This window comes from Condylura cristata, unplaced genomic scaffold (genome assembly GCF_000260355.1).
Source record: "Condylura cristata isolate star-nosed mole 26May11 unplaced genomic scaffold, ConCri1.0 scaffold00011, whole genome shotgun sequence".
NCBI lineage: Eukaryota > Metazoa > Chordata > Mammalia > Eulipotyphla > Talpidae > Condylura > Condylura cristata.
Window position 1 is genome coordinate 22330682 of NW_004567112.1, and position 14676 is coordinate 22345357.

The 14676-nt window shown below is 39.4% G+C and overlaps 1 protein-coding gene across 3 annotated transcripts in view; it reads right to left on the reverse strand.

Moving 5' to 3' along the window:
• Nucleotides 1-811: 811 nt before the first annotated feature.
• The window catches only part of LGI1 (leucine-rich, glioma inactivated 1), a 31849-nt gene continuing 17984 nt past the window's right edge, over nucleotides 812-14676 (reverse strand). For 2 of the 3 annotated variants that reach the window (XM_004680612.2, XM_012723731.1), the window contains exons 5-8: nucleotides 8487-8558; nucleotides 5562-5731; nucleotides 5120-5284; nucleotides 812-2714 (exon numbers count right to left, since the gene is read on the reverse strand). In XM_004680612.2, coding sequence (XP_004680669.1) covers nucleotides 1879-2714; nucleotides 5120-5284; nucleotides 5562-5731; nucleotides 8487-8558 — 1243 coding nt within the window. In that variant the 3' untranslated portion in view covers nucleotides 812-1878. The remainder of the gene's footprint in view (nucleotides 2715-5119; nucleotides 5285-5561; nucleotides 5732-8486; nucleotides 8559-14676) is intronic. The other variant, XM_012723730.1, reaches the window with a different exon arrangement.

Sequence of the window (14676 nt, forward strand, 5' to 3'; positions counted from 1 at the left end):
CCTACGTGTGCACATTGTCTCATTCAGTCCTTCCACTTCATGTAGAGTAGGCATCACTGTCCTTTTACAGATGAAGGAACTGAGTAAGGAACTTCAGCAAGGTTAAATAATTGTAGACAAAGCCAACGAATGGCAGGACTGGACTTAAACCTAGCTTGTACAAATCTGTATCTCCAGCAGCATCTATGCTGAGCTGTTGGAAATGAGAACTGACAATGTAAGACATTTAAAGGCTAGTTCTCCCCGTATGCAGGATTCAGAGTGAGTAAGTCTCCTCCCGCACCCCCCCCCCCAGGACCCTTGAATAAGTTAATACCTTCCCCATGTGATAAAGGAATCTGGTTCCTGTGAATAACTCCCCAAGGTGTTGCTTCTCAGGGACTATAAACTATCAAGTCACCTCTGATGCCTCAAGTTCGCAGGATATGTTAGTGATTGCTTGTTCTCTCCCTCTCCCAATTGCTACACCCAGTCTTTTGGCAAAGAATCTGGGGAATGATGAATGGAGGAAGCTCTGATCCCTTCCATAAAGTCAGCACACAGAGACTGCCAGGAATATCTACTCTGCAATGATTGTTCTTCCAGGAGGTCATCTTTGATACTCCCATGATACTTTAATCAGAAGTTCGGATATTACTTGACACGCACTACTGGCTCTGTAGGCTTTTGTGTCCTAAACACCCAATTAGTCTCCTAAGGCCCAAGACACATAAGCATAATAAGGACAGTGCCTAATGCCCCCTCAGTTCTCCTCCTTGTCCCCACTGGAATAATAACCCATTCTGAATAGATACTCAATAAATATGACTGATTAAATCAAAGGGCCTCATAAAGTTTATTGTTATAACAGGAGGACAGGTGCTTCTTCAAAAGAGAACCTATATATCACAGGTATTGTGCTGGTGCTAACAACCCATGTGATCCAGGAACAGGGATTTAGAAAATCAAATATGAGTTTCCTAGGCATTCTGAAGCATGTCTGTAATGTATCAGAACTAGTGTCTAGCAGTGAAGCATCCTTAAGCAGACTGAGAGGCTTTATATAAGGTGCATTTGAAGCAAGTGCAATAAGATTACAATCTCTTTCAACTCTCAGATGTTTCTAGAGTCGCACATTTAGGAAGTCCTTGGATAGGATTTTTAAACTCTAAAATCTTGACTTTAGCTTCTCCTGCAAGTTGTCATATGTTTTTAGGTGGAACTATCAGACAGAAAAAACAAATGGGTGTTATAGTTCTTTCTATTTCAAACTAGTCTTCTTGCAGTAGGCAAGTTTCTCTTTCTTTTCACCATTTCACCTCAAAGAGTTCCAAAAGGCCATGACTTTTGCAAACACCTCTGAATGTCCAAAATCAGCTGGTAAGCCTATTTATAAATTATGGGTAACCCATACCAGTGTTTCATTTTCACCGTTGTTAACACCATACATTCTTGATCCAAATATAACCCTGTGGTTTAAAATTATTTCCTCCACATACTATTACCAAAAAAATAATACAACTCCTGTAAATAATTACCTTTGGGATATGAAAGAAAATGTAAACATTTTATTTGGCAGTTGTTTCTCAACACATGAATAAATAAATGGAAAAGTACATATTAATATTTCTTTTTGGAGTAACAGTTACCATTAAACGCTTATTTACACATCTTCACTGCAAAGAACAGTTACACAATTCAATTTTGTCTTATAAAAGGTCACGTCCCACACCACTGGACTGGACAGTTAAGGATGGAGATACTGGTAGTGCTTGGTTCTAGCAGTCTCAATGTTTGAAAGGCATTCATTTGCAAGTGTGCTAAGAAGTCATCATGCATTGAGTTCATCCGGATCATGTACTGTAGAAAGTTGCTGATGGCAGCCACAGAACTGGTATGTCATGCGCTTAAGTCAACTATGACATGTTTGTAAATCTGTGTATTTCCCTTAAAACTGGAAGCAAAAAGAAAATTACGCTTATTAATGGACACATGTGTGAACGATCTTGGTGCCTGAACATTTAATTCCTGAAATTTCACAAATTTGGCTTTCTCTGCATCCCAGTTATACACTTGAGTAAAGGAGTAATCACTTCCGAGAATTGCATATTGATAGTTATTTATCTGAAGAGGCTGGAACACCATGGATCCTCGTGATGGCATCCTCTGAATATCCTGAAATGAGGAGCCGCCCCATTTCATGACTTTGGAATCACCAATAAATCTTGTCAAGCAAATGTACACATCACCTTTCACTGAGAAGTGCTTTACAGCATATACATCCTCCATGTTAGGGATGTCAGTTTGGTTAATGAATAGCTGTGTTGCTTTGTTCCACTGATAAATTACGGGACGCTGGGAGCTACTAGACAGGATTAAATGAGGCATTTTGAGTGTCTGAGGTGATCTGGCTATTTCTAGATATTCCACATCAGTGTCCCTGTACCACGCATGTAAGGACTGATGGGAGTAGAATCCATTTCCATTCCACTTGTAAATGGTAGTGAAACCGGCTTTTGAACTGTCAGCAACAACAAAGTACCAGTTGTTTTCAATCTTGAATGTTTCAATGTCATTGGGTTTTCGGATTTTGAGAATTTCAATATCCTGGATCTTTATGAATTTATTTGCAAAACTGTCTCGCTTATAGATGTGAGAACCGCCAAATAGCTGGGCCACAATAACATAGAGCTGAGTTTCAATGACTATCGGCTTGCACACCACAGTGGACGTGCCTGGGAAAAGACAAATGAGAGATTAGCTGGATGGCCATCCTCTTTTGGAGCATATAAACATGCAGACTGAGGCCAAACAACTTTCATCAAAATCAGCACGAAACAAGGGATTTCCTTGGTTGATTAGAGAAGGGCAGTCTCCAGGGCCCACTGGCTATAGGATCCTGAAGTTCTACACCTTTGCGTCTCATGAGAACTGTAACCATCAACTGGGTGTCACTTGTCATACTCAGCTACACTAGATGTCCAGAAAACATGATAACAACCTGCATTTACTCCTTTCACTTCTTACAGAAAGCACTGCTTTCCCTGAAACATTACGAGTCAATATTATAATTGTAGTAAAAACTGCCATTTATCAAGCACCTACTGTGTATTTTACAAAATCATTCCATTAAAATTTTCCAACAATCTTAAGAGATTATCCTTCTCTTTCCTGGTGAGCAAAGTGAAGCTCAGCTTTAGTGCTGCCAGGAGACAGTCAGATGGGTGGGGACTCAAACCCATCTCTATGTTTTCAGCCCAATCTGTCAGGATATTCGTTCTTTTAAGGCTTCCCTTTTTGGCTAGAATCCCACAGGGTTCTAGAGCAACCCTACAAAATTTTGAGCTGTGGTCCTGGCAGCTCACAACTCTACCTGTAATTGGTTGTTCTTAAGTGTGAACTGCTTCTTGCTTTACAAAAAACTGACACTCCTCTGAGAAAGGAGGAAGATACCATTTATTCATTTTTTTTCTGAAGTTTTAGGTAAGACTTGGTGGCAGGAGAGAAAAGAAAACACTTGAGAAAAATGAAAAAGGAGTATAGCCACAGGAGATACTCCTGAAAGTGAGTATCACTTTCTGACATTTGGGAAATGTCAGAAAATGAGATGGGTTCTGTCAGAGGTCATGCTTCCTATCTTTTTGGAAGAGTTGGACATGTATCAATAGTTTCTGATGTCCTTAATAAAAAAAATAGCAGGAACTTTTCTGATAGCAGATCTAGGGGCTCTCAGGCAAGACATTCTATATCAACTCTTTCTAACTGGCTACATCCATAGACAAAATAATTTATCATGACTTTTCTCAGGAATCAATTGGTTGAAACTCACTTAACTACTGTGGCTTCAGTTTTCTCTTTGGCACAATGAGGGTTTGGACTAGATCAGGGATGATCACTGGATTTTAACCATGTACCAATAGTGATTATTGATTGCTGCCAGAGAACTGTGAGTGCTCTATGGCCATGTCTGCACTCTGTAAGAAAGACCACCATGATAGATAAAAATATTTGTAACCTGTCATCCTAACCTCTGAAAACCTACAACTATCAATATCCATTTCTCTTTCAATTGCTCATCTAAGGTCCATCCAAAGCAGCTAGTGGACTACTGTGCACAGATAAGAATCCCATGTAAATTGAACAAAGTCCTGCTGCAGTCCATACGAATACTCTGGGTGGGCTTAAGGGAGAAAGGAAAGTGTAACTTTTCTCCTAGAGAAAGAAGGGGGTTTCGGGGAGGGTCTGAATTTAGAGGTATTCCCTTTGTCTGAGCACCTCATTCATAAGCAAACCACAGACTAATGGCCATCAACAAAATCTAATTATGACCCTTCTAGCCTTATCTAAAGGGTGATCTTCGATGAAGTTGGAGTGCTTTGTAGGGGCAGATTTAAAGATAATAGAAGCTAGAGCAATTAAAACACTTCAGAGGGAGCCCCATGTTCTAATTTACAAATTAAAAATTTAGACATTGTTAAAATGAGAAAGAAACTTAAAAGATCACGTAAGTAAAAATTTTAATGGAGAAATTGGTTTTCCTGGTCAAATTAAATGCCAAAAATACTGGGAAGAATTTTCCTCACTGTAGGGCTTTTGAGAGTCACTAATGTATATTATTATGAGTTAAAGGGAGACATGTTTCACGGTTGTATTGGACTACATACCCTCTTTGTCACAAGGCATATATTAATTTTATAGAAGTAACATTTGTGCAACAGCTTTTGAGACTCATTTCTCTAAGATAGCCTCTTTATTTTATAGTTAAGGGAAAGAAGGCACAGTACAGATCAGTGACTTATCCAGCTAGATGGTGGGAAGACCTGATTTCTAGTCTAATAGTTTTTCTTTGAAGAAAAAAAATACCCCAACTTTTATGGTGTATTACTAAGCTAGGTCCTATGTGAAGTTTCTTGAATATGTGATCACATTACCTTGTAACCATCCTATGGATTAAGCATTATCAATTCCAATTTGCAAGTGAGGAAATTAAGGTTTAGGGAACAGTTTCAGGTCACGTAGTCAATGGTAGAATTGAGATTGAAATAACTCCCAGCCTACCCAGAGCATTTCTTGATGCCATTCCTTTTTCAGTTGCTTTTGGCTCAAGCAGCTTAACTTTCCACTCAAAATACAGTCATACCTGTAATGTTGTCATAATTCCGGAAGGTCTTTTCTACATGGTCCCATTCAAGGAAAATGCATTTTCCAGTAAAAGGCTGAGCAATGACTACATATTCATCATTCATATAAGAAAAAGTGTCTATGGACAGTGATTGATAAGGCAGGTCTTGAGACTTTGCAAATTCTGCAGAATAGGAAATGATGATGAGTAAGGGTGTGCTAATGCCTTTTCCTTGGCCAGATTGCAAATATTCATAAGCGATACATTTATTTTAGAGAAATAGTAAAATGACAATTTTGTTTTACTCTTAAGCACATGAAGATTTAATGATTTTTAATATTTTTTAAATTAAATTGCTTGGTTGGTTTTTAAGACATAAAAAAATGGCAATTTCTGCACATGCAAAAATATGTAGTCCTTATTTTAATTTTATGAGGTGGAATGATTTGGAATACGTTACCTGTAATGATGCAATCAAAATCCTTGGGGGAGAGACTATTGATTTTGCGCTTCTTGTATTCTGGGGGACCTTCACAGTAGATGTCCTCGACTGTGGCGTTGGTGTGGCCTAGCCATTCCACTAGCCACTTCAGTTTACAGTCACAATTAAATGAATTTCCTCTCAGGTCCCTGAAAGACAAACTTCAGCTGCTTTTGCTATAGGAGAACTCTGCGTGATTTCTATTTCAGCAGTTAACACGGAAGAATGACCTTAGCTGGCTTTGCATCACTCCTCATAATCTACCTTGAATGTCACTGACCACTCACTTTAGACTCAGAGTTACCACAGCACATACCCTTGAGAGCTACTGCAGTCAGTGGAACCTTAAACTTTACTCCCTCTCCAGTTCAAAGGTAGATAGCTCATCTAGAGTTGTGTTGTCCATAGAACTATAACGTGAGGGCCCTGCCTGGTGGCGCAGCTGGTTAAAGCACAGCACTAAGAAGCTAAATCCACTTCAGTGTGAGTTCAATCCCTGCCCCGGAGGTGACCCACATGGCGTGGCAGACCTCTCCTGACCCACCCGCTGCTGACCCACCCGCTGCTCCCCTCAGCAGTGTACTGTCAACCAGTCTGTACTGCTCCCCATTCTTTTTTTGGTGAATCCTCTCACTGCCCCTGCACCTCTGGCCTGTACCCCAGTTCTGTATGCATAAATAAACAAATCCTTAAAAAAAAAAGAAGAAATATAATTTGAACCACATATGTAATTTGCATTCTCTATAGATCAATTAAAAAGTAAAAAAAGAAGCAAGTGATTAACTTTAATAGTATATTTTACTTAACCTGATGTCCATACAATATTAATTTGAAATGTAGTTAAAATTATTAATATAATACTTGTCGTTTTATATATTGTTTGAAGTCTAGTGTGAATTTAATATTTACTATATATCTTAAATAGAAATTGCTAAATTTTCTTCAGATATATCTGTATTTCGATTTAATAAAATTTACAGTTGAAGAACATAGCTTCACATACCCAAGTTGTCATACATTCTTAAAAGTTTTCTAATAATTGAACTGAGGGTCAGTTTTAACACTTAAATTTAGTTTTTTGCTTAGTTCCATTCTTCATCTGAATTAGGAACACATTTCTGGTGCTGAGTGATCACATGTGTGGCTGCCATATTGGTCAGTTCAGGCCCAGGGAACAGAATATAGTGACTATTGTATCATATTTAATTAAATCAAGTGAACTATTTGCCTTACTTCTTCCTTACACACGTAATTAATTCTAATCTTATTCCATGCTCTACAAATTCAGTTTTGATAGGAAATGACTTCAACAAAGCAAAGTTGATGCTGACATATAATAGCTCACGTCTGTAATAAACTATACAGTGTAGTTTAAATTTCCATGTGTGATTCCAGTTCACCAAGTTCTCTTTTGCTTCTCTTCAGAAATTCCATCTCCTTCCTAAAACCCTTGTTGGTCACACAGAATTCCTAAGATAGGAATTCTGCCTGCTCTTCACATGTCTCAAGCATTTAAAAGTGCTTTTTAGGGGATAAATTCAAGAAAACCAAGAAATCTGCTAAAAGAGAGAGGTTTCATAGGTCCTTGTCCTTCATAATTCTCGATTTGGACATTTGAGAATAAACCCAGGAGGCCAAACTCATTTTGGGATTCTTTGGAGAGACTAAATCAATTTATTATTTTGTTATTTCTTCCTAGTGTAGGGTAAAGGTGTACCAAGGGTGGACAAAAGGGTCTCCCCAAAAGTTGTATCCCCAAGTTTATTGTGTAGTATCCTCTAACAGTATCATCTAACTTCTAAGACATTCCCAGAACTGACCTCATCTCCCAAGAATATTCTGACCCAGAATGTTCAGAACTATTGTAAACCAGAGTGGATAACTATGGTTTGCTGGAGACTCTTGGAAGTGTCCTGATCCTGGCACTCTCTTGGAAATAAACCATCATTCAGGAATGGGGGTAATAGGCATGGAGGAGGGGCTGAGGAATACTGCAAGGAACAAAGAAAGTTTTTCATTAGCTTACTGATTTGAAGTTAAATACTGGGTTTACAAGAAAATACTTGACTTAAATTTTTTGTAATGGAAGAAGAGTTGTTTGGAATATATAAGCTATAGTAAAGTACCTGAATAATAAAGAAACCTTTTGTTTTCATACACCATTTCATTTGTTCCTTTATTCTACCTTATGGCATTTCAATTCCCTTTTAATGTTGTGGAAGGCACTTAATGAAACTAGATTGCTTTTGAGAGGGTTTGGCATATACTACTTGCTTTGCTTACAGCAAAATATACAAATTCCTTACAAAGATCTTTCACTCTGAGCTTAAAAGTCAAAGTTTGAAAGCTCTTTTGTTTGAAAAAGGGTCAAAAATAATTAAGTTCATTCCCTTCCTGGGGCTTAAGCCAAATTCCTGGGGATTAAGCCTAGAGTTGTTGCTCAGTCTAATGAGAAAAGGCAAACTTTCTTCCCTTCCCCCACTTCCTGCTCCATTTCTCTATTGACCAACCCTTGGGTGTAACCTTTCATCTCCACTCAGTCAGTTTCCCAGACTCCTTTATGTTTTCCTTTGTAGCCCCCTTTCCTGGACCTCATGAGAAAAAAACCAGGCATCTTGAAATTGCTATCTGGGCCTCTTCTTCCCACCCACTCAAAGTCCCTTATCATCCCTCCTCTCCTACAGACACATCTTATCAAAGGAATGCTGGTCACTATATCCTCAGAATTTCCAATGCAAATACTGTAGAAGACTCAAAAGTTAGTCAAAATAAATTTAAACTTTGTCCATTTAAAATTCTAATTTAGTTTTAAAGTCAATTAAAAATTCTAATTGTCAATACTTATCTTTTCTGTTAACTACTGCAAATTAATTAATTAGTGAGTAATTTCTTAGGTCCACTTACACATTTGTTAAAGAATCCAGGCCTTTGAAAATGTCTTTTGGGAGAGTCTGGAGATTGTTGTTTGCAAGGCTCCTGGGGGGGGGGGTAAAAAAAAAGAGTGATATAAACTGTAGACATGGACTGAATAAATACATTTTGTGATAAAGCTTAGTTATGAGTTCCTTTTGTTCTTTCCAGACTATATTAAATTACTTGTGACACTCTTTTTTCATATAAGAAACTACTCAGATTCCTGCCATTTTATTTTCAAATCCTGGCTTTTTTGCTTCAGTATTCACTCAGTAAGGATGGCTAAACATGTATTGTTTAACATGGTAAAAAAAAAAAGAAACACAGCAAAACACCAGCAACAAAATGATGACTGGGCATTGAACTCCCTGGTTAGAGAGAATATGAGACTTCCACTCTGAGAGGAGCAGTCCAGGGGATGTCTCTACAGGGTGACTAACTGAACTGGTCACAGTGTCCATCTCCAAGTGCCTCTTTTCTTCCCGCTTCTTCTCTTGCCCCAGAACACCTGTTGGTACTAATAGCTCTAGAGTTTGGGGCTCACTACAATCTGTGCCTTCACCAGCATATTGATTCTTCTTTCCAATATGCACACCCTATTTCAATACTTTTGTAACAGGGTGGTCCCCAGGAAAAGGGGAGGTTCCAGGTTTCCTGTATTCTTTCTCTCCTATAATTTTTTACTTTGAACACCACTCTATCTCACAAAATAACTTCTCATATAAACCCGTCCAGGCACCTTCTTTAGTCATCCATTCCCTTCCCCTCCTTTTACTTCTTGCCTCGTCACAAGAATTGTCTTTGCTTTCTCATTTTCCCCTGCATCACTAGAATGATTTAATCAAAGTTACAGAGTAGGAAATCTACCATTAATATCAAGGAAAGGGAACAGCGTCAATACTGAAGAACCATGGACAAAGGAAGAGTGGGTGCTGTAGGATGGGGTACATCACACATTCTGGCCATGGCAATTTTCTTTTTTAAATCAGCATTGTACACGTAATTTCCTTAGCATATTTTTAATAATAAAAAACTAAAACAAAAGGTATGTGCTGTTGTTCTCTAAAGCAGAATCCTCTCAATTTGCCTTTAAGGCAATCTTAAAGTCTTCTATGTCCTTCCACCTCCTGTAATGAATATACAGTTTTTGGGGGAAGACATACAAGAATTTAAAAATCTATTTTAAGTTAATTATGTTCTTTTTCTGAATTTTAGAAATTGCTATGAGATTGGGAAACTAAATGAATGCTGGAATGGAACAAAGGGAACTGAATCAGAATGTGACCATTCATTTTGTGACAAAAGGCAAGGCTTTGGGGTCTTTCTGAGATGGGTTTGAATCCTGACCACCCATTACTGGCTGTGTGACCTTGGTTATGGATCATGTCCACTTCTTCTTTTTGTAAATGGAGGTAACAATGCCTCATCTCATAAGATTATTGAAAAGATAGTGACTGGACCACTGTGGATAAAGAGCAACTGGAAGTAGGAAGAGAAAGGAAAGAAGGCTTTTGTGCCTCCTTTACCCAAGCAACAGAATTTAGGATACTGACCATAGGATTGAATCGTCATGCCTGTCTGTAATATAAACAGGTATTATATATATATATATATAATGCTACTGAAGAAGACTATTGAAGAGACTGTTTCCTTATTTACATCTCCCATTTGGTTGTATTACCAAAGTTTCGACATTATAAGCTAGAGTATAAGTCAGTACTCGGGTGCCTAGTGGTCATCTTTTTATGAGAGCGATCTGCCTTCTTTACCACAAGATTCCCATGTGGCTTCAGGCTTCATCTCCTGGGGAAGTTAGGACACAGTCAGCCCAAGCTTGAGTCACCCCTGTGGACCCCTGGCATCTGCTGAAACTCAGCTTTGAGGATGGGTTGGAGCCTCTGCAAACCATCAGGGGGCCTCTGAGGCAGGTGGGGGTTCCCATGAGAGAGCTGCTGAGGACTCTGGGTCAGGAAGGAAATGGGGCAGATCCTATGATGTCCCCAGACTGCTCAGAATTTGGTCTGTGTGCAAAAAAAGGTGACCAGAATAAGATCAAGTGACTACTAGGTTATGCAAACAGCTAGAGGTGTGGAGATAGCATTTCATGGGTTACGGTTATTTTAGGAATGATGTTAAGATCATGATTCTTTAGATTCCATCTCTGCATTGAATTTTACCACAAGAAAGCAAAATGGAAAATATAATCCATGAACTTTTCTCAGTTTCTTCCTTTTTCATTTTCCCTTTCCATCCCCAACTTCACATAGTATCCCCTTCACTTCAACAGAAATATGTTCTGTACTTTTCTGTAAAGCTGGTGGCAGCATTCACTCCTGCATTGCTGCATAGCCAGAGGCCAGTATCTTCCTGGCAGATGAGGAGTTAGATTTAAGCTTTCTCACTCTCAGGGGTGTGTCTTTAGCTGATGTAATTTAACATCTCTAGGTTAGGGTCTCAACTAAAAAGTACCAAAAAGTACTGATTTCATTTCTGAGAATAAACACAGGTAAATGCTAATGTTCTAGACACACATGTGTGAAAAGGATTCCAGGGGAAGTTCTGTATCTTCAGGTAAAATTTTCAGCTTCATATCAGATAATCAAGACCATTAGACTAATCTTTTGTTATTGTTAACAACAAACTAGTAGAAATATATACCTGTGTACTTTTTTTTTTTAAAGATTTATTATATTTATTTGTACAGAACTGGGGTACAGGCCAGAGGTGCAGGGGCAGTGAGAGGATTCACCAGAGACAGAGTGGGAAGCAGAACAGGCAGATCTATGAAGTACACTGCTGAGGGGAGCAGCGGGCAGGTCAGGAGAGGTCTGCCTCGCCATGTGGTCGCCTCCGGGGCAGGCGGGAATCGAACTCATGCGAAAGTGGCTTTAGTTTCTCAGTACAGTGCTTTAACCCGCTGCGCCACCAGGGAGGGCCCTACCTGTGTACTTTTAAATGATCAGTTCAGGAGGTTGAGATCATCTATTCTCTGCCATTCTGAGTAAAGGAACTGTATATCTCCTTTTTTTAATGTCTCATTTTTTATTGACATGTGACTGATATATATATATAAATGTGTTTATATATATACACACACATATAATAATTGTTATTTCTTCATTTCAAGAACATTTGGAAAGTGCAAAAATTATTTTTAAAGGTGGCAAGGCAACTACTGTTAAGACTTTGTCATATTTTTTCTCAGTTATTAATAGAGTCCATCTCATGTGGACATTAGCGTGGACAGCAAGCAGTTCCAGAGAGCCCAGCTACAGATCCCCCAGGATGATAGTTCTTTTCTCTCCTCCAGAATGTGATGGCATGACAGAGTGTAACTGGTGTGGGGGACCACCACTTCCACTTCAGCTGGAAGTAGAAAATTCGCTGGATTTAAACACAAAATGCGAGTGCTGTTAGGAATTATGGGAAGAAAAATGAGAAGGATGAGGAGAGAGATAGCTACCCGAGTGGTCAAGAGAAAGACTTTCTACACAGTATGGCCATGGACTATCAGTCTGTAGCTTCAGCCTGCCCCTTGCCTGAAGCCTTGCTGAGGCTCCTCTGATCCCAAGTAGCAGCATGAGGTGCAAAGACCTGACCAGGTTCCGCCTGTCTAGGTTTAAGCTCTGATTGTTTTCTTTTCTACAAAGTGAACAGTTACTTGATCTCAATGATCTCCAAATTCTATTCTAGCTCTTTAATCACCGTTGAGTGTAAGAAGTTTATGGCTTCATAGTTACTAACAATTAAAGACACTAAAATAGGAGAATACTTTAAGCCACATTGACCACATGTTTTTCTAGGGGGTTGAATGCACTGGAATAGCTGATGGAGGTAGAGTGTGGCAAGGAGTGAAAACACAACCAGCAGAGGTTTGAGAAAACATTTTAACACTGTTATTTTTTTCTAGGCTGATCCTGTAGTGTATAGTAGAAGGATTTTATCTTACTGCTACTGCATCAGTACCTGGCACAAAGTAAATCTTCAACTGATCATTTTAAATGAGTGAATGAGTGAATCAGGCTGGAGTGAATGAGAGGGAGACCAATTTGGATTAACAAAAAAGAGCAGAGGCTACTACTTTTAGGCCCAAGACACTAAGCCAGGGAGAAATTGTAAAGGCCGTGGGCACCACTGTCACTCAACCCCCATCCCATGGACTCACCACTCGCAAAAGGCTCCCCCTCTTAGATTCACTATGGTGCTAATTCCAAAGCTACATGGAAGCTCTTTTAAATATGCATTCTAGTAAGCACTATCTATAGGTTCTGAGTCTAGGCCTACCTAGACTCAGAAGTGATACCCAAGAAACTGGCCAGCCAAACATCTCGTTGCCCTGGTGAGTAGGGTTAGGCGTGCTTAGTGAGTAGGGTTAGGCGTGCTTAGTGAGTAGAGTTAGGCGTGCTTAGTGGCAGACAGTCTTTCCTGTGGAAAGGATCACCATTGCTTCCACTTTAGTATCTCCCTGACTTACCTGAGAAAACCTCTGATCAGCACTATGGAACCTACTAGAAAGTCTTCTGTCTAAGCCAGACCGTACTGGCTCAGATAGCACGTTTGTTTCAGTGCCACTGGGCACTGCTGCTAAGAAAGCACCACCCACAGCCATCTGGGATGCGCCCAACCGCCCTTCAGTGCAGATTCTCAGCTTGAGCTGGTGTCTCACTGAATTTGTAGTGTCTCAAGTATGGCTATTTTAATTTCATACAAAATGTTTAAAGGGGATAAATATACTGCAGCATTTGCTGTTCTGACCCAGGACCATTGAATGTCAGGTGGTGAGTTTCAGTTTATTCCTAAATGATGGTCCTCATACAATAGGAATAAGTGTTAACTCATTTTATCTCATGACACCCTCAGGACCTAGGTTCTCCTAAGCCCCTTACTCTTCCCCATTCTGTTTTTACAGGTGACTATGATCATCACCTTTTACACATACAAAATCTGAGGTCAATGAGTCCAAGTGAACTGCCCAATGTCCACATCCATCAATGGGTAAGATGAGACTTTGCATCAGGCCTTATGGGAGCAGGGACCACCTGTCACTCCATCAGCTGCTTCCTTACATGCAAGTCTTTGGAAGGCTGAAAGGATGACATCCTGCCTAACTGACTGGGGTCCCATAGGCAACTCAGGTTTAGGAGCTGCTTTTGTACCCACAGTGCAGAGCAACCAGTAAATGCTCTACAGGCTATATGGATCAATGACATTCCACCCCAAATGCTTTTACATGTGCACACAAGCAGTCCTGCCCCCATTAGACTTAGTCCCAGTGACACTATGTGATGCCGAAAATGGTCATTATTAACAAACTCGGGGAACTAACATAAAGCAATATTTAAGGTATTTTTAATTCATTCCCTTCCTGATTTCAGTGATGGTCACTGGGGAAAAAAATACTTGATGAAATATATAAACTATTCAAATACTAACGTTACACATATGTAGCATATGTTTATGAGCGGGTCCCAGGGTTGACTAGTTTCGTAAGGACTTTGATTTAAGGAGCTCTTCCTTTTCTGAGGAAGGGAGTATATATACAGTAACTTTTAAGTCACTATTTTAAGTCTGTTAATGTCTTTTTAGTGGATATGACTGCTGAGATATGTGTAAGAAGGTGATCATTGCTTTTTAGAACTAACTGAACTTATATAATGTTCAGGCAGGTCCCTTGAGCAGTTTAATGTTAGACTCTGGTTAGGCCAGAGTCTAACATTAAAAGCATATGTCTTGAGTCCAACTATTTGCATTTGGAAATGAAGAGTGAGATTAGGACTCCTGTCTTCAGGATCTTCTGTCTCTCCTGGCCATATTTTCTCTTCAAATCTTGAAGAATCAGATCAGTTCAATTAAAGCTTCTGGTCCTACTAAAACTCACCAAAGACCTCTGGCCCTCTGGCTTTACCACTATTTACTAGGGAGCAGCTTAAATTCAGTGTGTACCTCTATGTTCTCATTCATCAGTGGGTGGTAGGGCAACTGTCCTGTCTCTTTTCAAGTTCATCAGGAGACTGTAATGAGGTCAAGAATATAAAAAAGCTTTGTAAACTTCCTGCAAATATATGCAAGTTAGAGGCCCTATGTTAATTTCTCACTGCTTGGATAATTTCTCACTACTTGGAACTTAATCTTCAGGAAGAATTGGGATGTGGCGAAGAAAGGCACTGTGGCATCTCAAATC